Genomic DNA, 25,267 nt, shown 5'->3' with positions numbered 1-25,267 from the left:
CATCATTAGCATCATCATAAATAAATATTCCACACAGATGGCAATTCATATATCACCTAATAGTAGTATAATATGAGCGTCTGACTGTACCAGAGATAGAAGGTTAATAAATATAATTAATTCGAGACAACGGAGCCAAGTTTATCCCGCAGAAAATTCAGTAAATTCATTGATGATGATAAAAAATAATTATTTTTTTAAATAAAAAAAACTGGCTCTCACCTGAAAAACTGTCATAATAGCAGCTGGGAAGGTGTCGAAATTAGTCGGTGGAGTACATTCTTCAAAATTAAACCTAGCGACAGAGCAGCATTAATGAACGTTAGACTCGTTCAGTCGAAACGGGCATGTACGAGCTTCGCGAAGACATCTCTATTATTTAAATACGATTAAAATGTAATCATAATATGAATCTGTTCAAAATATAATGGAGATCGTCAGGATGTTCACGGGAACGCCCAGAGTAAACCGCCGCATCTAAGAGCAATTCAAACGTGTGTTGGGGTGACGATTATCACCGTTGGGTCGCCCTGAGCCTGCGGTGGAAACTCTACATTCTCAAGGCAGGGTCCAGTCTCACCACGAAATGGAACACATTTGTTTGACAACAGAGAGATGACGGGTCTAGTCGACTACCGTCCTTGATTACAATTCACAACTTTGAACTCATCGTCCGCAATGCGATGTGCCCCGGTGGGATGTGCACTTTAGAAATGTAAACACAATATATACGGGTAAGGGCATGCACTCCATCCAAAGTTCCATGCAACCACATCAACAGGCAGCACAGATGCAGATCTTAAGGCGTGGTTGAATTTCGCAAATGGTTTAAATCACGGCGGTTTCAGAAATGCTGTCCCCGTGTGCCAAAGCATTTGCGAAAATATGTACATTTTCTTTCATATTCTTGGTTCTTTCGGTAAAGTCACATAGATAGAAAAAAATATTAAATACAATAATTCATCATTTTTATTGTTTTATTGTTTATTTTATTTCTCTACTTCACTTTACCAAAAGAACCAAGAATATGCATTCCTGCAGTCACGAAAGTTTTAAGTCAAAATTTATATTTCTTTGTTTCCAAATATTGAAAAATATTCCGTTCTGGCCCACATGCACAACCGACAATACCGTCAAAGGGAATCGTGTCCGGTGATTGACAAGATGAGTAGGCCGATGCTAATGAGCATGGTTCGTGGTTGACTGGGCGTGGCCATTGTAATGTGGGTGGGGCTGACTGCGGAAAGGTCGCCCTGGATTCCGATTTGAGCCTCCCAAAAATATTTGGAAGCTTTAAACAATTTGTATTTTTTTTTAGCAGCCAAATTACTCTGAACGCATGTTTCTAAATATAGAGTGAAAAACCAGAGGACGAGGAGAAAAATCTACGCGACCACGGGGAGAACACGCAAACTCCGCATCTACAGCAGGCGTCAGGATCGGGATGGAACCCACGACCTCCTGCCTACAAGGCAAGGGAGTTAACATCTCCCTTAATGACGCGGCACGGAAACGTCGAGCCTCGTGACTGCGCTCGATTAGTGGCGGCGATGCCAAGGCAAGGTGGACACCACTCACTGGCCGCCAAACAGCTGCATTCCCAGAAGGGCAAACACCACGATGAACAGGAATAGCAGGAAGAGGAGCGAGATGATGGACTTCATGGAGTTGAGGAGCGACACCACCAGGTTCCGCAGAGATGCCCAGTACCTGGAAATTGCAGATAACGACAAGAGAGCGACTCCCTCGACGTGAGACGTATTACATGCATGCACATATGTAGCGGTTAGCACGGTTTGATTCCTGGACACGGCTAACATCTGCGGCAGGTGAAATCTGAACCAGTCCTGGCCATACCATCTCTTTCACGAACCCGCACTGACCAGCATGGTGAAGTCTGGTCAAACAAATGCCCACAACTGATGTGGCATGGGGAGGACTTCATCCAGCAGTGGATCTTTAAAGGAGTCCAGAAACAGCTCTAGTCAGTGTTCTCTGCCGTAGCTTTTGACTGGAGGAACTGTGTCTTCTCTGTGAGCAGATTCGTTATGCTACGGCGATTGGCATGAAATGAAAAGTAAATGCTCTGAAAAAATCTCTGGCAGCTCTGTGTTACAGGCAGTTGGAAATGTGTACGGCAGCATATTTTTTTTAAATTGTAACCATTGCATTGAGTGCTGAGCTGGCACTACTGAGATGCTGAGTTTGAATTCAGGTAGCTACCGGTGAATAAATTGTGTTCTCAAGTGGAATGAGTTGATGGTACTAACCAATTCACTAATGGCTGGTAGCATCAGTATAAATTTTATTCTGCATTTAATTTTGCTAAATTCCAGCCATGACAATTAAATATTCGGCTTGAATGTCGTGCGACGAGACGTTTATTTCATATGCAGAGCAGGTGGGTAAGTGCTGCCGTCGACTGTGTAGGCAAGAGGTCACTTTCAGGGATCTCAGAGGTATCTCTGTGATATCCACTTCCGTGGGTCCATTCTACGACACAAAAAGGTTGCACTGCTCTGCTGCTGCGAGAAATCCGAATTTGATTATCCATCTCATGACATGACCCCGATAGCACGGTCGGAATAAAATAGTGAAATGACAAAAGCATTTCAATCTAAAACTAAAAGAGATCACTGCTCCAGTCCGCTGCCCATGGCTGACGGCCACTCACTTAGTGACTTTAAAAATCCTGAGCAGACGGAGCGCTCTCAGCACCCGAATACCGAACGATGTTCCCGGCTGAATCGTGGCCCAGATGATCTCAAAGATGCTGCCAATAATCACCTGGAAAGAGAACCGTGCAGTCCTTAATTGATATCTAACGTTATAGCACACGACTTTTTTAATTATTATTACGGTTAATAGGCATGTAACAATTAATCGGTTAAAAGTTGAATGTTATTCTTGAAATATATGCATCAATCTGTCGGTCTAAGAACGAATTATTTTGCAATTCATCCTCATGTTTTGCTAATTATATTTGCTGTAACATTTTTGCTCATGCGAGTCGACAATTTTTGCTCGAATCAAAATGTGTTTTTTTTATTTCTGGTTACAGAATGGAGTTCTGCTAATATATTATTTTATACATGATGCTCCACAGCAACGCATAATGAGATTGTACACAAAGTAGACCGATAGAGCGAATAAAATTGAAATAGAAAAGGAGGCAGCATGAAGATACGGTAAAAATAAAAAATATATATAAAATTAATTGCTGGTTGAATTGCATCACCATCACGAACTGCGAAAACTTATCAAATTGCTAGGGGGGGTGGGGGACGAATCATTACATGCCCATGAATACACAAGCATTAACCGTATGTATAAAAGATTGATTTAAAAATATATAATTATTAACGTACGCCAAAGTCAAAGCAGTTGAAAGAAGAGTGGAAGTAGCTGCGTGTGCCGAGTCCATACATCTTGAGAAGCATCTCGGACAGGAACAGACCCAGGAACACAAACTCTGCGTATGCTGCAAACACAAGGGAAGGCGTAGAGGATGACACAATGGGGGCAGCACAATAGAGACGGCTGTGGCACCGGTGGGGGTATGGCACAAATAGGTGACACAATCGGGTGGTACAGAAGGGGCTGGCACAAGGGGTGCAACTACACAGCACGCTGGCACATACAACGTTTGGTTGCGGTGGCCAGGTGCCACAGGGGTGAGAACATTAAGCCGGCAAAGTTGAGATCCTGGGTTTCATTCCAGGTAGCCCACCCGCGATTAAACTGTCTTTAATAATTGTACGCGCGCGTGTGTGTGTTGTTGTGTGTCGGTGTTGCACAGATGGTAGAGTTTGGGGGGGGGGGGGAGCAACAGTTGGTGAATCTGTCAGTCATCTCGGTCCATTTAACCAACACCCGCGCGCTTCTGTCCCGGTGACCTGCCGCTGTCACCACCACCACCAGCCGTCGGCAATTTCGTGTCAGCCTCCAAAGCGCACAGACACAGCGCTGCGGCGATAACACCACCGTCGCGAACGGTCGCCGCAGTGTCGGATTAAGCTAGTGCGGGTCTTGTAGCGTATGTTATCAAGGAGCCCTAAATAAAAAAAAATAACATTAAAACACAAATTTTAAATTATGAGACCTCCTTTGCCAGAAACAAGATATAAGAATAGGTTTTACCCTTTTAACTGGCACAAAAACTGACACCTTTATTCAAGGCATCATGTTTGCAATAACCACAACACAAGCAGTCTAAATGCAAACAAAAAAGACAACTCTGATAATAATATGCACTGTCCTTGAATTTGATTGGTCCACACCCGAGACAGCTTTTCTTAGAGCCTAGTCTCCATTGGTGTTGGACCAGAAGACGCCAGTCGTTCATAAAAGTCAAAGGCGGTATAGTACTATAGTAATAGAGCAAGAGCTGAATCACCGAACCAGAATTGATAGCTTGAAAGCATTTAGCGCGGGGCCCTTGAAAGTGCGGGACCCGTAGCATTATGTAGCTACATGTGTAGTAGCTACATGTGTAGTAGCTACATGTGTAGTAGCTACATGTGTAGTAGCTACATGTGTAGTAGCTACATGTGTAGTAGCTACATGTGTAGTAGCTACATGTGTAGTAGCTACTTGTGTAACTTGTGTAGTAGCTACATGTGTAGTAGCTACATGTGTAGTAGCTACATGTGTAGTAGCTACTACACATGTAACTACTACACATGTAGCTACACGTGTAGTAGCTACATGTGTAGTTACACGTGTAGTAGCTACATGTGTAGTTGCTACTTGTGCTACTAGGAGAATCCGGCCGTTGTCCGAGTGTGGCAGTGATTGCGGCTAGCGCTACGCTGCGCTGTGAACCCCGGCTATGACCCGAGTTCGATCCCCGCTCGCGGCCAACACCAGTGACCATTATCTGAAGCGGTGATGGCCCCCCCTAGGTCGACTCGGCCTCAAATGAGTACCTGGTACGGCGTGTAGTAAACATCGCCACTCGGGGAGACAAAGGCGGCCCCGGGCGTGGTGTTGGCCACCCACCCCCTCGTTGCGCCGTGCCGGCCTCTGTAGGTGCTCGCTAAAAGCGTTTGCCCCAACAGTCTTGTTAAGGCTATACGGGGGATTTTTGTATTGCGTGTGTATACGAGTGTCGGTGTTTGTTAGAGCACTGGTACGTGTGTGGTTCGGTCGGTATGTGTGTGCGTGTGTCTGTGTAGTTACAGTAAGTGGGCACAGTAGGGGGCACAGGTGGTGCATCAGCCAGTCGTCTCGGTCATCTCAGTCGACCCGTGGCACCTGCTGGGTCTGCCCCGTGACCTCCTGCCAGCGGGCGTTCGACACTTCACGTGGCCTCAATGTGCACATGGCCTGGCACAAGCGTCGTGGTGACGTCACCGCCACTTAGTGGCGACTGGCGGTTGTTGTTGTTGTTGTAGTTATGGTTCGGGGAGGGATAGCGGGAGCAGTTAGCGCGCCTTCTCCACTCGCTAACAGCACTTGCCCCAACAGCCTGTGCAGGCTATACGGGGGGGGGGGGGTGGTGGACTCACTGAGAAGGTCGGTGAGCAGCACGGGCTGGTCGTAGTGGACGATGGCGACGCACAGCGTGTTGAGGCCGACGAGGCACAGCACGGTCCAGTAGAACGTGTGCGACTTGACCATGCGGCGGATGAAGAAGCGCATGCGCTTCTCCTTGCGCTGGAAGTAGGACGACGTCTCCTGCTTGACGCTCACGATGCTCGCGCGAGCGAACGGCGATCCTGCGGTGCGCACAGCATGTCGCCAGCCCGCCACCCGCAGCGGGGAGAACGATGTTGGCCGATGGCATTCGCTTGCCGTACCGCCGCCACCACCACCACACCGCTGCCCTGCCCCCCCCACCACCAGCCACTCCCGTCCACCGTCTAATTGTCCCCGAGTTACTTTGCTATTTGTATCGTGCGACTCACTTGCTAAAACGTGTTAGTTCTCGCATCCCCCCCCCACTTCCTTCCTTCCCCTCTGCCCCATCCTTCTCCCTGCTCCCTCTACACCCTATCCTTTCTTACGTAAGTTATCCCTGCCTTATCTTTCCCTCCCCAATCAAAAGTACATTTTGTTCCCGCACGCGCTCCCTACCTGGGTGGGGGAAGCGAGCCCGATCTACCCCCCCCCCCCCAACACGCCCTCCTCTAAACCCAGGAGCACAGAGTTCAGAGTTCGGGACTTCTGTCCCTGGACTTTCTGTGCCCCCTTCCCTGCGTCGCGGTTCGTGCTCTGTACCGGCCTCTTGTTGAAATACAATTCATAAAAAAAAACATTGTTAGTTCTACCCTCTTCCAATGACCGAAAGCGAAATTTAGGACATGGTTCGCATCTATCGGAAGCAATAGAATGCTCGAAGAAACCCACGATTCGACGCGCCTCTCTACCGCGTGACCTAGCGAAATGAAACGCGATCAATCGCCGGTGTGTGCCTACTCGGTCACGTGAACGTCATCAGACGGGGGCCAAATTTGGAGGCGTTCGGCGTCTCCGCGCACAGTCGAGGCATGCGGCGGCGCTCATCTGCATTGGTGGCCCCGAGTCAGCGGTGCGAATTTCACGTTCCTGCGGCAGGAGGAGCCAGACTCGCCGTACGATCGCCACCGCTAAATGATAACAAAGTCCGACCGGGTATTTAACCAATGTACTTCTGATTACGAGCCAGGCCCTCTTTCAACAGTGTCACGCAGACAATACATATAAACATCTAATAACATGGACACAACTGGAGAAGCGATGGTGCAGTGGTTATCGCACTTGAGCCATGAACCCCAGTAACCTCAGATTGATTCCTGGCCACGGCTAACATCAGTGGCGAGTGATATCCCTAACTGGTCTTGGGCCTCCCTTTATAAACCTGCACTTATTGGCTCAGAGAAGAAGAATAAAATAACACCCGTGACCGACACAGAGTGGGTAGGTTTGTATGCAGCAGTGCTTTGATAAAGGGCTGTTAATTGTGAGTGTTCTTACCCCTCCTCCCCCCAAATAATAATTTTCGAGCAAGTTAAATTTGATTCCCGCCTTCTCTCTGTGTCCTTGTACCCAATCCATGCACTCGACACAAACCTCCTCCAGATCCATAATAGAGAGTTTTTTGGGGGATTAGATCGCATAAATATAAATGTGTCGTTAAACCCGCCACCAACTGACAGCCAATTAGTAAGGTCACCTAAACAAAACATGGCAATTCGTTACTGGCACAGCACACCGGTATGTTGGAGAGTAAACCCACAACATTGACAATTCTCCAGATCCTGTACAGAAAAAAAGTTTGTTGGGCTATGTATCTGCCTTGCTAAAAAATAAAATAACTTAGTAATGTCACTATTAATAATCCCTGCTCTACAACTCGTATATATTAAAATGTAAAGGTGCAGGCCTGAAAATATTTGCTCATGCCACTGCTGGCGAAAGGGCCTCCACTCGAGGCAGTTCTAGACAGCCCCACTCGCGAGGCTGTTTTGGCCTACTCTTCCACGCTGACCCAGGCGTCCTGGAAGTGGTGGGAGTACTCACTCGTCACCCCACTGCACACGTGACCTTGCTGTGGCAGCTACCCATGTATACTGCCGGGGTGGACAGGAGTCGGGGGGGGGGGGAGGTGGTACTTTAAGAAGCGTGGTCCGTTGTTTCAACTCTCACACTGGGAGATCAAACCGTGTGGATTGCATGTCCAGTGCTTACCACTACAGCATGGCATCTTCCGTATATATTTGTATACGAAAGGTAGGTTCGCTTGAAAGCACTGTGGATAGAGTGCCAGACTCAAAGTTGTAAGGTTACGAGATAAAATTCCGGTCGGTAATTAGCTAAAATAACACTTCTGCGGTAAGGTCTACTTTGGAGTAAGTCAACAAATGATTGTCTGCTGCAGAGACTGACTCAGTCACGGCTGTCAACGGAGGTGAGCGCCATTCCATTCATCTGAAGCTGTTAATAATGTACCATTTAAAAAAGCAGTGCAGGAAAAAGGGGCAAAGGTAAAGCACATCGAATGAATGTTGGAGATAACTTTTTGAGAACGTGGTGCTTTTTTCTCGCTCGCAGTTTTATATGAGACGGCTTCCCATTCGCAGTGAGTAATGCTCCTGCGTAGGTTTCAAAGGTTGCGCTGTATATCTCTCCGATGGGGTTTCGGGTTGCACCATGCGTTTGTCTGGGTATGATGTCCGACTTTTCGCCCCATCCACTTTGAGCTTCTTATTATCGGTATTATTATCATTGTCATGATCCCCCACTTCCTGAAGAAGCTCCCAGCAAGTGGAGAGAAACGTTTGGCATCACGAGAGATACCTTCGCATCATCTCGATTGTTATCCGCTTCATGAGGAAGCTCCCGGGAACCGAATTATAACCGTTCGCCGCTGGACAGTGAATCGACGATCCACGTCACGCCGAGCGTCGCGTGGCGCAACCGGAAAAAAAACGCATCGGAGAGGAGTGGGGGTTTAACGCGGCTGGATGTTTGGCTGCTCGATGGAGGAATGCGGCTTGTGAACCCACCCGAGGCTTTCCCTGTGGATGTGATGTCAGAAAACCTCTCATTGAGCCCCTCTTCTGCTTGGATCAGATCGGTCCGACTCTTCTTGAGTGTCGCTCGTCGAAGCACTGTTACATTTAACCAACGATAATAATAATACAGGGTATAGTGCACTCATTTCACACTCTGTGTGTGTGTATATATATAAAAACAAAGAGGCCCCCCCCCCATATCACCTTTTCTCAGGTTGCCGGGGCTTGTGCTGTCAAGCGAGCACCTTTGAAGGCCGGCACGGAGCATGGAGGGGGTGGTGTGGTCAGCACCGTGCCCGGCTGCCCGATGCCAATGCTGATTTTGACACACCGTACCAGGTACTCATTTATGGCCGAGTTGACCTCGGGTAGGATGCAAGACCGGTCGAGATATTCGGCACTGATGTTGGTGGCCGTGATCGGGAATGGAACTTGGGTCACTGGGTTTGTGGCGCAGTGCGCTAAACCACCGCGCTATAACTGCCCCCATTTTTATATATAGTCACACAGACAAAACAAAATGAGAGAGATCCCTTGTGTAAGGATTACAGACCGTCGGAGCCAGTACTGTTAGCGAGCACCTTTACAAGCACAACGATTCTGATACATCCATTAAAAGCATGATACAATACGGCTAATTACACCACAAATTTGGATAGAGCACAGGTGAAGACATATGTATGAGGTGCGGGGGAAGGACAACAAACTAAACACAAAAAAGCAGTTCTAAAGATGTGAGTTTTCAATCCATATTTAAAAGTGCATAGCGCCAGTGGTTTCCTAATATCGGAAGAGCGTTCCAGACGGCCGCAGGAACGCATCTGACTAGCGAGCGATGTGGCGACCGTCCTTGTTCGATGGCGAGCCAAAATCGGCCACTGCGAAGATGATCACAGAGCTCGCGTGATGGTTTATGCTCATTAACTACTGGAGAGGGGAGGTCGGGAGTTCGGAGGTGGGTTTCCTGAGGTTATTTCCTCTCCTGTAATTCAGAGCACACCGGTTTTTCAGCGCTTGTGTAAGCAACGCACGGCGCCGTATACACTTTAAAAGTGCGCTGATGCGTGCTTTTAAAGTGGCGCACCTATTGATGAATGCACGCCCCGTGTCATTTTTGAAACTCCTGTGCCTTCCGGTTACGGAGTTGCATCGGCGTGGACAATGCTACGATGGAGCCCCACCTCTGCTTTTCGGCCGGGCCTCGATGTTTACACACTGCACCTGGTGCTCATTTTAGGCTGAGTAAACCTTAAGGGGGAGGAGGGGGGGGGCGGTCCAGACCAGCTTCAGTTACAAGTTGGGAGGAATTTAAACCCAGATCACCAGATTCGAGCGCACTGCAATTTGTTCCACTGTGTAACCACTGCCCCCCCCCCCCTATCATAAGTTCACAAACACGCACGGCAAAATTATCTCGCATCCCATCCCAGCCTACAATGGTGCCTTTGTTTACGCGTTTTTGCCAGCTGCATCTCAAGTTGATCTTCGTGTGCGGATTTACGATGCCGGTGTCAAGTGGGGGCTCCCCCCCCCACCCCACCCTCCACCTCGACGACTCTGAGAACCGACAATCCTTGTTACCGTCGAAAGCAGACTTGTCCTCGGCGTTCCGGTCCTCTTCCGCCAACATTACCTCTTCTGAAGGCCGCAACAAACAGGCGAACGAAAGCAAATTAACGAGAGATGGAAATAACGAAACATTTGTACGTATCGTGGCAATGTAATTATGCAACCGCGCTTTCTCTCGAAATGTATGTTTTATTTAACCAGGTAAGTTCCCGCTTAGAGCCAGACGGCTCTTTTTCGGAAGCGACCTGGCTCTCACAAACGATAGCTCAAAGAAGCGGCTTATCATCACAAGGAAATGCATAGCAGCCAAGTACTCAAAACACATGTATCTGAAGGTGGAGGGGAAAACCGGAGGACCCGGAGAAAAATCCACGCGACTCAGTGGGCCCTACCTGGCAAAAAATAAAAATCGTTTAGTTTTGTGTTTAGTATTGACCTCAAAAAGATGATGGGACACGTATACGCCTGATAAGGATTTGACCTCGCGACTTTACGATTGCGAGTCTCGTGGGTTTGACCCGGAGCAGCACCGAGCTTACAAAATGAAACGTGAACACACATATACGCACACGCACGCACGAGCATACAATATATATGGGACAAAATGGTAGGACTTCACTTTCCCCGGAGGCAACACAGAGCGGAAGAAAAAAAATACAAACACGTGAACAAGTAAATAATACAAATTTTGCGATTGAAAACATGCCACCGAGTGTAATAATGACGAGGAAGAGAACGATAAGGACAGCCCCCAGCAACTTTTGTGAAAAAGCGATTACGGCAAATGGATACGTTTCACGTCGAGGGACGATCCACGGGAGAAGGAATTGAACTGAGGCCCGCTTAGAGGCGCCTCTTTTAAAGCGTGACCGTTAGGAATTCAACAAAACGCGGCGGCACGCAAGAACTGGCTTAATGGACGCGCCGCGGCACCGTCTCTCTTCCGCGCCCCCATTCGTCTCCTTCTTACCCGCAATTGGTAAATCCCGCGGATCCCACAGCGACGGCCAGAACGGGAAAGCCAATTAATTCGGTCAGTGCCCCCGTGTGCCCCCACGTGTGTCTATAAATAGCGTGTCACAGAATCATTCACGTGTTTTACTTAACCGGACGAGCGTTGTACGCGCACGCGTTTACACAACAGCGCCTCTGCGTGAGTGCGTGCGTGCTTGTTTGCGCCAGTGCTGTGCTGGAAACCGAGATGCTGTGTAGGTATGTGCGAGAACTTTTTTTCGCACCATACGTAGCCAACCGTGTTAATCGCAGGTGCAGGGGAAGGATAACAAACTCAACACAAAAAACAATTTAAAATACATATTTTTTTCAATACATACATGATTTCAAAGTGCACAGCTCCAACGGCTTCCTAATCTCGGAAGAAAGAGCGTTCCAGACGGCCGCAGAAGCGCACCTGAAAGCGCGCGACGCGGTGACCGTCTTTGTTCGATGGTTAGCCAAAACCCACTGCTGCTGCTGCAAGGATGACCAGAGTTTGAGTGATGGTTTATGCTCCTTTTAACGAAATTGACATGCACCGTGGAGGCCCAGCGACTATATAGCTTCACGTGCCGGTGTGCCAGGTTGTGGGATCGTGAAAGTTTAGAGGCCTGCACGGAGAGGCCTTCAATCTAGATTTGAAGCTTTCATGACCGCAGGAATCCATAGAGGCCTTCGTCTGGCAAATTTAGTTCAGGGGTTAGTTTGTTGTCCTTCCCCCCGCAACCCCCGATTAACGCAGTTGGCTACGTACGGTGCGAAATAAGTTCAACATACACACATACATGAGTACGTTTGGCATATGCGCGCCACTTTTGTCGCGCAAGGCCATCACGAAGGTGCTGCGTTTCACAGATGAGTATAGCCCGCAGCCGTTTCAGCGCAGGTGACGCCGTTGCTCTCCAGTGATTAAGTAATTTGCAGGTAATTTTCCAAATTTGTAAAACTTGGAGTGTGACACCGGCGGACATGGCCAACTCTTTTTTGACTCGATGTCTGGGGATCTCTCCCGTCCACTGTGAAATGAGCAGCGTGTATGCTTATGGTTCTTAAAAAAACTATAAACTATTTTTTTTATTTTACCAGGTAAGGCCCACTGAGATATATAACTCTTTTAAGAAGCAACCTGGCCATAAATGATAGGTCAACTAAGTGCCTTATCACGCGAAAATTTACACAAGCTAAATACTCTCAACACATTTTTATTATAAATGTGGAGGGAAAAACCGGAGAACTCAGAGAAAAATCCACGAGACCACAAGGAGAACACACAAACTCCAAATATACGTACAGGCATCAGGATCGGGATCGAACCCACGACCTCCTGTATACCAGGCAAGGTAGTTAACATCTCGCCACCACGGCCGAATTGAGTTGGTGGGTTGACGCTGGCTCATGATGATGATGACAATGATCAGTGGGCGATTGTGAGAGCCGTTGCTGCACCAGCAACTGAAAATCAGCGCTTAATTTCACGAAGAAAAAATAGGGGGGGTGGAGAGGACAGGGCGGTTAATGCCACACAGGCATCACTTGAGACAGACAGGCAGACAATAAAGATCAACAAAGGGGCCGAGCTGATGCATCGCTTTATCTAAAGTAGGCAGGCAGCACGGCGCTGTGATTGAGTGTGGCATGCCAATGTGCGCCATTAAGCCGACCCTCCCGAGTCACTAGATAGGATGGTCCTCTCTCGGTCCGTCCAGCCACGTTGAGGGCTTTTCTGTTTTCAGCATACCGCGTTGCGGTGTTGCGTGTCTTTTTGGTGCCGTGGCGGGCAGGGGGCGCGCCTGGCAGGAAAAGCCCCCCCCCCTCCCACCCACCCACTCCCCGTCACCGGTCGCCGCCGCCGACGCAACCATGAATGTAATCAGCTGACACCGGTGGTGGGTTTGTGTTACGACGGAGATGAAATTGCGCCAATTTCGTTGCGGTTTTGAATGCGTTGCCGTCGCCCCTGCTGACCTGCGGCGGGCGGGCGGGAGCAGGGCGACGGAGCGATGAGCTCGGTACCGCGCAGACGGCAAAGATAACTTTGTTGCGCATTTTTAATTAGCCACTTAAGGAAGCGTTGGCAAAAGCTGCTGGTAGCCGCTTTAGTATAAAAAGAAAACAATACAACAGAATCCCGCTCTGCTTTCATTTTTAAACGAAGCAGATGTTGTGATTTATGATGATGATGATGATAATAATAATAATTAAGGGTTAGACTGACCACGTAACGATCTGATCGATTTTTTTTCGGTTTCGCAACCCTCCAAACAAATAAAATGTTCGCGTGTATACGCATTTTACGTGCAATTTTTTTTTTATCATCATCGCTTCGGCTCACGATCTCTCGAAGAGCAATCCTGAACAACCAAACGTAGCCGTTAGATAGCGACGTTTGGCTGGAAACTGCATCCAGCAACATGAGGTTAGGGTGGTGGAGGGCTACACGGAAGAAATACAAAATTGGCGAAATCATTTCATTGCCTAACCCAAAGATCAATTTTCAATCAAAGGAGGCAATGAAGTGCAGTTATCTCGATAATGGGCTCGTGATAATAAATGGCTTTTACTGCGTGTGATATTTTGTATATATATGATACGGCAGTAAAGGTGCATCCCTGCAATTACTTGTACGCCCTGTTGGTGAAAGGGGCATCCACGAGAGAAAGCCTCTAGAGGTAATTTGGTCTACTCTTCAATGATGGCCACAGCTACGAAAACCCACACTTTATCCCACCTGCTGACCAATTAACCGTGGTCGTAACCATTTATTTTGGTGGGTGGATAGTGGCGGTGGGGGGGAGGGGGGCGATTTAAGAAACTTGCGCCGTCATTTCAACTGATGCACCGGGAGATCGAACCTTCTACCTCTGGGATAAAAGTTCAGTGTGTTCACCATTACACCACAGCGGTATCTTTTTCAGGAGCGACCTGGCCACAAATGATAGCTCAACGAAGCGGCTTTTCACGTGGAAATTTGTAGCAGACAAATAATCTCTACGCATGTTTCTAAATGTGGAGGGGAAAAAGGAGGACCCGGATGAAAATCCACACGGCCACATGGAGAACATGCAAATTTTAAATATACAGGCATCAGGGTCAGGATCTAGCCCACGACCTCCTGAATACCAGGCGAGGGAGCTAACATCTCACCACCGCGGAGTTGATGTCCCTCAGCCTGGTCACAAATGACTGCGCAAAGAATACCTATTATATTATATTTGGTTCTGCAATTATAAATTTGGCTAAATTATCTCTGAGACTGTACAATATTGGTTTGTTTTTCATGTGATGAATATTTCCCCCAGTGGCAGAGCGGCTGTGGAAGTGCTGCCCCATACTGTGCACCCCAGAGGTCTCTTGGAGGGATCACAGATGTAGCTCTGCGATATCCACTTCTGTGGGCCATTCTCAAATATAAAGGGTTGCACTGCCTTGTTACATATTTAAATGTATACTTTGTCTCAGGAGATCACGATCAAGACAAAGTTTGAGAAAAAGACGAAGAAAAAATGTAATTCCTTGTTACTCATAGCAACGTACGACCCAACCTTTTTGAAAGGTGCAAGTGATCGCGTTGCCAAGTAAAAAAATATATGGTAATTACTTACTACATAATGGGGCACAGAATAACATTTTAACTTAGCTTAATCCCAGTGTCTAAGTGAAAGCATTTGAGTAAAGGTTTATGTTTTTAACAAGTGTTAACATTAGCATAAGCATTTGCACAAATGTTATCATTCGGGTTTATTTTTTTCTGTTAACCAAATAAAAACAAGACTTCCCCACTCATTTATTCCGGTTTAAAAAATGAATATAACACTGGGTAACTTAATTTAGCATAATTAAAATTACGCTGAGGTGGCCGGGTGGGTCAAAGGTCACAGTCCATAGCCGGAAACACTGAGAACTTGGGTTCGATCTGAGATTTAGCTGCCCATAGTCCAACCGAATTCTCAATTGTGGTGAGGTTGCGATCTCAATGTGGCCACTAATCGGTGAAGAAAAAAACCCTCCTTAAAAAATAAAAAAAACGCTGATATAAATACATATTGAGGTTTTCTATTAATTTCGGCGATGACAGTTAAAACATTGGTTTGATGAGTTACTATAAAACTAAACAATGTTTTTATTTTACCAGGTAAGACCAACTGAGCTATATCACTCTTTTTCAGATGCGAGCCTGGCCACAAATGATAGCTCAACGAAGTGGCTTATCACGTGCAAATTTAAAGCAGCCAAATCCTCTAAATGCATGTTTCTAAATGTGGAGGGAAAAAGCGGAGGACCCAGAGAAATGTCCACGCGACCACGGGGAGAACATGCAAACTCAAAATATACAGGCGTCAGGGTTGGGATCAAACCCAGGACCTCCTGTATACCAGGCGAGGTAGTTAACATTTCTCCACCGTGGTGCCCCGCAGTAGCCATGCAACAAACTCAATTCCATAGTATCGTGTGTGGGAAAGTGTGTAAAGACCAAATCACTTCTTGAAGGGTTGAATAGACCTTGTGGGGCACTTCTGGGATACGACGCCAATAGTGCAGTCACAAATATAATTGGTAATAGAACACCAAACATCGGTCACTGCACGGTGTCCATTATTACATTCCACCAAATATAAGAACATAGGGCCTAAGAGCGATATAATCCTTTGGTTTATCAAATAAAATCGATTCGTATGCTCATGACACATACATCGAATCGTTCATGGCAAGAATCAACTATTTAAATTTGTAAAGCCTGCACATAATTCGTTGTCATGTTCTCTGCCGCCACTCAAGGCTGCCACAATCACCACGACATTAAAAACAAGGTATTAAAAATCATGCATACGCATGGATGCTGTAATGCTCTTAAAGATGGTTGGATGTATTTAATTAAGCAAGTTCGTCATCATAACACAATAAGTTGCTTCATATCGGATCACATTTACCGACGTCACCGTTGACGGACGGAAAAGACGAAGCTAACGACTGAACACTTTCAACGCCAGTTGGAAAGTGATGAAAAAATATATTCCGTTATTGAATCAAACCGTGACCTTTGATCACGATAATCTGTCAAACCGGCAGGAGAGAGAATTGTTAAACGTTTCATAACACAACGCTGGGACAGAGATGCCTCTGCCATCTTGCCGGACCATACCTGCTTTGCAGATCCACTCCATGTAGCCGTTGAGCTCCCGTTCTATCTGCTGCTGGCGCCGGAGCTTGAGAAAGGCCCTCCGATTCTCCACGCGCTCTCGCTCCTTGGCAAACTCCCTGTGCACCACCGCACAGCCCAAAGCGCCAATGACACACACGCGGACACACGTCATCACGAAAGGGCAGCACGTCGGTATCGCGGCGAGAGTTCGTGATGTTCGTATGTTGAACTTCTTTCGCACCATACGTAATGAACCGTGCTAATCGGAGGTGCAACTGCTGCTCGTGGATTTTTTTGTTGTTGTACCAAGCAATCCCACGCGCAGCATCGATTGCAATCTCGTGCAATGTCCTCCTGCGGCATGTTCTCCCCATGGTCTCGTGGATTTTTTTTCTGCAGGTCCTCCGGTGTTTACCTCCACATTGCGTGGAGAGTACTTGGCTTCTGTAAACTTCCACATGATAAGCCATTCGTTGACCTATCATTTGTGGCCATGTCGCTTCTAAAAAAAGAGCTACAGTGAGGGAAAAAAGTATTTGATCACCTGCTGATTTTGTACATTTGCCCACTGACAATGAAACGATCAGTCTATAACTTTAATGGTAGGTTTATTTGAACAGTGAGAGACAGAATAACAACACAAATCCAGAAAAACACGTCAAAAATGTTATAAATTGATTTGCATTTTAATGAGGGAAATAAGTATTTGACCCCCTCTCAATCAGAAAGATTTCTGGCTCCCAGGTGTCTTTTATACAGGTAACGAGCTGAGATTAGGAGCACACTCTTAAAGGGAGTGCTCCTAATCTCAGCTTGTTACCTGTATAAAAGACACCTGTACACAGAAGCAATCAATCAATCAGATTCCAAACTCTCCACCATAGCCAAGACCAAAGAGCTCTCCAAGGATGTCAGGGACAAGATTGTAGACCTACACAAGGCTGGAATGGGCTACAAGACCATTGCCAAGCAGCTTGGTGAGAAGGTGACAACAGTTGGTGCGATTATTCGCAAATGGAAGAAACACAAAAGAACTGTCAATCTCCCTCGGCCTGGGGCTCCATGCAAGATCTTACCTCGTGGAGTTTCAATGATCATGAGAACGGTGAGGAATCAGCCCAGAACTACACGGGAGGATCTTGTCAATGATCTTAAGGCAGCTGGGACCATAGTCACCAATAAAACAATTGGTAACACACTATGCCGTGAAGGACTGAAATCCTGCAGCGCCCGCAAGGTCCCCCTGCTCAAGAAAGCACATATACATGCCCGTCTGAAGTTTGCCAATGAACATCTGAATGATTCAGAGGAAAACTGGGTTAGATGAGACCAAAATGGAGCTCTTTGGCATCAACTCAACTCGCCGTGTTTGGAGGAGGAGGAATGCTGCCTATGACCCCAAGAACACCATCCCCACCGTCAAACATGGAGGTGGAAACGTTATGCTTTGGGGGTGTTTTTCTGCTAAGGGGACAGGACAACTTCACCGCATCAAAGGGACGATGGACGGGGCCATGTACCGTCAAATCTTGGGTGAGAACCTCCTTCCCTCAGCCAGGACATTGAAAATGGGTCGTAGATGGGTATTCCAGCATGACAATGACCCAAAACACACGGCCAAGGCAACAAAGGAGTGGCTCAAGAAGAAGCACATTAAGGTCCTGGAGTGGCCTAGCCAGTCTCCAGACCTTAATCCCAGAGAAAATCTGTGGAGGGAGCTGAAGGTTCGAGTTGCCTAACGTCAGCCTCGAAACCTTAATGACTTGGAGAAGATCTGCAAAGAGGAGTGGGACAAAATCCCTCCTGAGATGTGTGCAAACCTGGTGGCCAACTACAAGAAACGTCTGATCTCTGTGACTGCCAACAAGGGTTTTGCCACCAAGTACTAAGTCATGTTTTCAGAAGGGTCAAATATTTATTTCCCTCATAAAAATGCAAATCAATTTATAACATTTTTGACATGCGTTTTTCTGGATTTTGTTGTTGTTATTATGTCTCTCACTGTTCAAATAAACCTACCATTAAAATTATAGACCGATCATTTCTTTGTCAGTGGGCAAACGTACAAAATCAGCAGGGGATCAAAAACTTTTTTCTCTCAATGTATATAGCTCAGTGGGACTTAGCTGGTAAAATAAAAAAGTAGTTTAGTTTAATGGTAATAGTTTAGATCAGGATGTTTTCAGCCACTTAACGATGATTGTTTATGCACGTGAGCGGAAACCAGAACACCCAACAAATAACTCTCCCACACAGATGGGACGGGTGATATTAGTCCACATTTGTCGCACCACCTTCGCCTGGCGAGCCACTGTCTAACACCTCGACTCCCACGGGAAGGGATTTTTGCAACATTTCTAACATCAACCGACCATTGCCTCCACAGTGCTGGATTACAGGTCAAGTTGCATAGCCACCACCACCACCACCTGACAATCCCGTGTTGATGGACTCAGTACTTTAGGTGCATGCCCAGGATAACATTTGGTTTATAAACATCAAGTCAGTTGCGTCAACTGGCTCCTTTTTTTTCTTTTAGAAACCGCCGTCCACAGAGGAACAATTTATTATTCAGAATGCTCTCCGAGTCAAGTTCAATTTGCCAAAGTAATAGCACCCTCCCCCCCGCTGCGCCCCCCTCTCCCCCGCAAACCACCGCCACCCACAGGCACATCTTTGTGATTTAATTTCCCGAGTGCTCTGCCATGTTTTCGGAAAACCTCCATAATGTGTAAGCTTTAGGCCCTTGAAACATGCAGATCAATTTTAGGATGAATGGCATCTTAAGTGAAACGTATTTTTTATTTTCCCTGGGAATTAATTTGTTCATTACATACGTTTGCTGTCCTTAACGGTGCTTTGGGGGGAAATGTGTGCAAGTATAATCTTAAAAATGAAAAGCTCACCGCTACCTGCGAGCTATTTAAACAATATAACATGTTTTAAATTAAAATGTACCTTATGCAAATTTACGTTGAGCGTTTACCATTATTAATACTATTATCATGATCCGTATTTAGCATTTTTATTTACTGAAAGTATAACCAGTTGAGCCCTCACGTGGCAATCACGAAGTGTGTCAGCACTTGTTGTGTGATTCGCTTCACGGCGACTTTTCAATGCGTGCAAAAGTGCTGGTTGTGTTATTAATTCGCTTCATGTATTTATAAAATGGAAGGCAACACCGTGCTCACGGCACATATAATGTCGCAGTTTAATAACGTACAGTTCGCCACTTTTGTTTTCCCCTCGGTAAAATAAAAACGTGCGCACGGTTCTAAGATAAGCCGCTCACAAAAGCTGAACAACTGCAATCTACCAATACAAATCTGGCCGGGTGGCTCAGTAGTAGGGCAAGCGCCTCACAGTGGGAAGTTTGAGAGTTAAAATCCCGTTTGTGGTTAGGGAGGCGGGGGGGGGGGGAGAAGGGGGTTGTTGACTCAACCCATCATTCCACCGGGATCGTGTAAAATTAGTACCACTTTGTGGTTAAATTTTGATTTAAAGCTTTCGTGACTGCAGTAATTCATATTCTTAGCTCTTTCGGTAAAGTCACGTTGAAGGGAAACAATAAAATAATAAAATATATATAAAACAATAAAAATTCTCACGACGTTTCGACCATAACACAAACGGTCGTCATCACACACCTGATGACGACCGTTTGTGTTATGGTCGAAACGTCGTGAGAATTTTTATTGTTTTATATATTTTATTATTTTATTGTTTCCCTTCAACGTGACTTTACCGAAAGAGCTAAGAATACACTTTGTGGTTGTTCTTTGCAGAGACACCCGCCACCCCCCACAGCCATAGGGATGTGGAATTTCAGTTATCGGCTTAGGGCTGCAAACAGAAGATGAGCACCGCCTTAATGCTCACTTCAGAAGGAAAATCTCGTTGACTTTGAGTTGTTGTAATGTGCGAATTCGAGTTGGAGTTTAACCGTGTCATCATCGTCTGCTTGGACATCACTGGAAATAAACTGAGAAGCGCGTCAAGAGGGACGACAAAGGAACCGAGGTATCCTTTGTCAATTTCGCGGCATGCAGGTCAATCCTATATGGCGCCAATGAATTATTTGAAATCGCAGGGTCAGAGTACTTCACAAGGCAAGTCCACACCACCGCAGGTGCTGAAGTCCACAGATAACAATGGTTCCGCAAAACAAAACAAAAACACTTCTGTTATGGCATTACGTTACATCATATCGACCCCGCGTGCATAAGAGTAAAATTATTAAGCACCTTGCACCACTTAAGCATCACCCATCACTCAGTGCATGTGTATGTGTGTGTGTGCGTGCGGGGAGCGGTAGTGTGAGCGGTTAGCGCGCCGCGCTACGAACCTAGCTACCCGAGTTCGATTCCCGCTTACAGTCGACACCAGTGACGATTATCTGAACCGGTCCTGGGCCTACCCTAGGTAGACTCAGCCTCAATTGAGTACCTGGTGCGGTGTCTAAGCATCGGCACTCGGGAGACGAAGCGGTCAGGCGTGGTGCTGGCCACCCACCCCCTCTCGTGTACCGTTCCGGCCTTCATAGGTGCTCGCTAACAGCACTTGCCCCTACAATATGTTAAAGTTATACGGGGGATCTTTGTCTTTTGTGCGTGTGTGCATGGGCGCGTGCATGGGGAGCGGTGGCACCGCAGGTAGTGATACGAACCGGGCGACCCGAGTGAGATGCCCCTCACGGCCAACATCGGTGAAGAATATCTGAACTGCTCGTGGGCCTACCCTACGTCGGCTCAGCCTTAAAGGAGCACCTGGTGCAGCGTGTAAACATCAGATCTGGGGAGACAAGGGCTGTGTTGGCCTTCGTCGGTGCTCGCTAACAGCACTTGCCCCAACAGTCTGCTAAGGCTATACAGGGGATCTTTGTCTTTTGTGCGTTTCTGTGTGATCGCGTGCGTGAAGGCATGCACCTGCGTAGTCGTCATTGCACTGCATTATGTACGCGCGTCCGTGTGTCTGCGTCTGTCACATCAATCGATGTGTCCTTTACGCACGTCTCATCGATCCACGATTTCATGAAGTCAATCGCACACATTCCACCTGAACAGCATCACATGGATGCCATTCGGTTTAACACGTAGGCTTTCGCGACCAATATTATCCATAAAAGAGGTTTCTGGGTTAGATCGCGTAAATATATAAATGAGTCATTAAACCCGCCACCACCCAACACAGCCAATTAGCAAGGTTTGCCACGTAAACAAAACGTGCCAATTCATGATTAGTACAGCACGCCCGTGTGTTGGAGAGTGAACCCACAACATTTACAATTCGAGTGTAATTACTGGAGAAACGTACTCGAATTGTAAGTGTTGTGGGGTTACTCTCCAACACACCGGTGTGCTGTACTGGTAACGAATTGGCACGTTCTGTTCACGTGACAAACCTTACTAGTTGGCTGTGTTGGGTCGTGGCGGGTTTAACGACATATTTATATATTTACGCGATCTAACCCAAAACAATTCTAGATTTGAAGCTTTCGTGACTGCAAGGATCCATACTCTTTGGTTCCATTCGGTAAAATCACGTAGGTGACTTTACCGAATAGAACCAAAGAGTATCAACCCAAAACATCTCTATTATGGATGAATCCCGTTGTAAAGATGCCTCCCCATGTCAAATGCTGTTCCGATGCAGCATCTCATAAGCAGGCCTACCAAGAGAGATTTGGGCCCTCAGGTCCATAATATGTTGACTGGAGTCCTCATCTCTTCCCATCCTCCATTGCCGCTCTCAAAGGAAGAAAACCTTGCTTCGGCTTATATTGGTCATCATTGCCATCATCGTCGTCATCATCAACATCATCAGCCATGATCAATCCGCCGTTGACGGCCTCCCAAACCAATCACCATTCCCCATGATCTCGCGCAGCAATAATCCACCGACCGCCTGTTACACGAGTTCTCCCGCTGTGTTTGTTTCACCTGATGACGGTTGCCTGTATTGCGATCGAAACGTCGTGATCTATTAATTTTCTACCGACGTGACTTTACCGAAAGAACCAAAGAGTATGGATTCCTGCAGTCACGAAAGCTTCAAATCACGATTGAGCTGATGCTGTCACTTCAGTGCTTTGGCATACGTACGCATGCATCAATCTGCACCGTCCATGTCATTCCTCCTATGCAGGACATGGCCGTTGCCTGCACACCATCGGAAGATTCTGCGCATGCTACCGTGCCCCGGAGTATAAACTAAAAACGGAACATTTTTATTTTATATTCTTTGGGTCTTTCGGTAAAGTAACGTAGATAGGTTCAAAGAAAATAACAAACTACTTTTTTATTATTTTTTACGAGGTAAGGCCCACCGGGCTATATGGCTCTTTTTTTCAGAGGCGACCTGACCACAAATGATGCCTCAATGAAGTGGCTTATCCATGTGGAAATTTTACAGCGGCCAAACACGCACGTTTCTAAATGTGGAGAGAAAAAACGGAGTACCCGGAGAAAAATCCACGCCACCACCAAATGCCCAGCAGGCGTCAGGGTCGGGATCGAACCCACGGCCTCCTGCATGCCAGCGAGGGAGATGACACCTCGCCGCCGTTGGTGCCCCAGTGATTTGCTCATACCTTTAAAGGTGAACCCGTGCTGACGGATGCGTGCGGGAAGCCTTCCCCTTATGTTGCTCACCCGGATAGAACTCCTAGGACGAGGTTGAGCATGAAGAACGAGCCGAGTATGATGAGCGGCACAAAGTAGAGCCAGTTCCACGTGCTGCCCAGTGCGTCGTTTGTCTGTGGGGGCCATGGGGGGATTGGGGGGGTGTGGGTTAGGGTGGAGAGGGACCGGGAGAGAGAGAGAGCGGGGCCAGGAGAGGGGATGGCGTTCGATAAGGTGGAGCTGCGATCTCGTGGGACTGGTCAGGCTTTAGCGTTGTGATTTCCAGAGATATAATGAGCAATGACAAATATAGGCAGAACCTTAATTCAGTGTCTCCGCGGATATAAATAAAAAATATATATGTTTTAGTCAATCAGCCTATTAGCGGGCTCCAGAATAATTTTTGTTGACACGGTATTTGTTTAAGTTAAGCAAACTCTGCAGCAGGTCAGACCTTCTGGGTTCCACCAGCAGTCTGTTTAAAAGAAAAATGCTGCTGGTTTATCGGATGTAACTGGCAAGAGGACTCCTGCTCGGACGCCTGCTAGGACTACTGCTAAAAGAGAGTCGGTCCCTGTCATTAGGCTTCTTCATCAAAAGGTCACTGCGACTACGCACGCGTAACAGTGCAATGCGTATGACGAAACAATATTTCGTGCACGCTTTGATGAATTCAATGAAAGTGTGGAAAAGGATAACGTCGTCGTAAAAACTCACAAGTCAATGATTACAATGAACGAGTGACTAAAACCTCTATATATATCAGTTTATATATCAGTATTTTAATTAGAAAAAATCATAGGGCATCAGCAGGAACGAAGACAAAGGAATTTACATTTGTGGGGGGCGTCCTAAACCGGAAGAAGGAATAAAGCACTTTGTTAAAAAAACACACACAAAATCAACATGATCAAACGCGCACATTATTTACGCATCATGTGATACGCGACATGCAACGAGAATGCACTTCAATGTGGCAGCAAAGTACGGCTCCCACGACTCGCAAGTCAAATAATCCTCAACCTCTTTCCTCCCCCCCCTCCCCCCCACATACAACCATAGAAGAGTGCTGTTAGCGAGTACGTTGTTTTAATGCTAGTGGTAGTGTCTACGAGTCAGAGACAGAGTTTCTAGGAGGCACTTTCTTTATTAACAACTTTCACGGTCTCGTCCGCACACTCTCCACAGTAGCTCCAGCGCCTCGCCTGTACACAACACTGGCCGTCTAACACTGACGGCGCTGACCGAGATAGCCAGCTACTCTCCTTCGTAGCGCGATGTCTAGCGGAGACGTTTAGCGACGACGGCGACGAGACAACAGCGACGACGAGACGAGTCCACTCCCAGAACCGGCAGCCTCGGGCCCCCCGCTCTCGGCTCCTTTTATGCTCCCAGCACGGCCTGGCACAGCGCTGACCGCGCCTCCCTTCTCGAACCCGCCAGCAGGTTTCAGGGGCCTCCAGATGGGGTCCTCCGTGACCCTTGCCCCAGTTCCTCTGCTCTGACAACACCCCGTGCTCACGCTCACCGGCGTGTGTACTGCCTGTCCACCACAGTTGCCGCTGCTGTCCACCAGCCGGCGCTATTACGCTACACTAGTATGCACAATAAAGGTTTTTTTTTGGGTTAGATCGCGTAAATATATAAATGTGTCGTTAAAACCCGCCACCACCCGACACAGCCAACTAGTAAGGGTTCTCACGGAAACAGAACGGGTGCGGGCAGGGGGGACAACTAAACACACACACACAATGGAACATAAAGCAATTGTGTGGCCAGGACAATGCCCAACCTCCTTTGCCTTCCCAGTCGTGATGGTTGCAACACTGCTGGCTCAAGCTAGGAGGAGAGCACAAAAACGGTGCTGAGACCACTTTCCAACTGATGTTACCCATCGTCGGGAGGCTAACAAATCTTGCCGAGTTCAAAGCCCGGTGTGGATGAAACCACCGCACAAATGGTACCCAGAAGCTGTCATGGGCCTTCCCAGAGGTTAATCGGCCTGAAATGGGTAGCTGGCGCGAATGTGTGAACGCCTGCACTGTGCAGAAGAAGGCCGCCAGTTATGGCGCTGGCCAAAGTACCCCCCAACGTGTCATGCTGCCGTTAAAACGTGCTTGCTAGGACATTGCGTTTATGTTATTTTATTTCCGGTTCTGTTTGGTTAAATTCACACCCCCCCCCCACCACCTTCTTCCTCTCTGCCATAAATACCCCTTGCTCCCGATCGTTACCCCACTACCGCTGTAGGGCAGCAAGTTTCCCCCCCAGACCCCACCCCCATCACCCCTTCCCCGATCGATCCCTAATTTAGAGGGTGCATCGCGCTGGGTTTCGTTCATATCATTTGCTGGTCCCCCCCCACCCCCTTTTCGAAGGATACTTCGTATTCTGGGTACTTGAATTACAATAAAAAAACACATATAACATCATTTTTTCAA

At 47.2% G+C, this 25,267-nt stretch overlaps 1 protein-coding gene across 12 annotated transcripts in view; it reads right to left on the bottom strand.

Annotated features, from left to right (window-relative positions):
* Positions 1-25,267, bottom strand: part of LOC103091713 (voltage-dependent P/Q-type calcium channel subunit alpha-1A) — a 187,684-nt gene that overhangs the window by 82,877 nt on the left and 79,540 nt on the right. For 9 of the 12 annotated variants that reach the window (XR_012947186.1, XR_012947188.1, XR_012947187.1 and 6 more), the window contains exons 9-17: positions 22,857-22,960; positions 16,204-16,319; positions 10,080-10,136; positions 8,490-8,594; positions 5,511-5,720; positions 3,369-3,481; positions 2,675-2,787; positions 1,579-1,710; positions 223-295 (exon numbers count right to left, since the gene is read on the bottom strand). Coding sequence is in view for 9 of the 12 variants with exons in the window: in XM_076074845.1 (XP_075930960.1) it covers positions 223-295; positions 1,579-1,710; positions 2,675-2,787; positions 3,369-3,481; positions 5,511-5,720; positions 8,490-8,594; positions 10,080-10,136; positions 16,204-16,319; positions 22,857-22,960 (1,023 nt within the window). In the remaining 3 variants the exon portion in view is untranslated. The remainder of the gene's footprint in view (positions 1-222; positions 296-1,578; positions 1,711-2,674; positions 2,788-3,368; positions 3,482-5,510; positions 5,721-8,489; positions 8,595-10,079; positions 10,137-16,203; positions 16,320-22,856; positions 22,961-25,267) is intronic. The other 3 variants (XM_076074848.1, XM_076074850.1, XM_076074851.1) reach the window with 3 other exon arrangements.

This window comes from Petromyzon marinus, chromosome 50 (assembly GCF_048934315.1).
Source record: "Petromyzon marinus isolate PM22_M1 ecotype Great Lakes invasive population chromosome 50, UKy_Petmar_22M1.pri1.0, whole genome shotgun sequence".
NCBI classification, from domain to species: Eukaryota; Metazoa; Chordata; class Hyperoartia; order Petromyzontiformes; family Petromyzontidae; genus Petromyzon; species Petromyzon marinus.
Note: the sequence above shows the minus strand (reverse complement) of the source record. Positions and strands in the feature narration are given on the sequence as shown.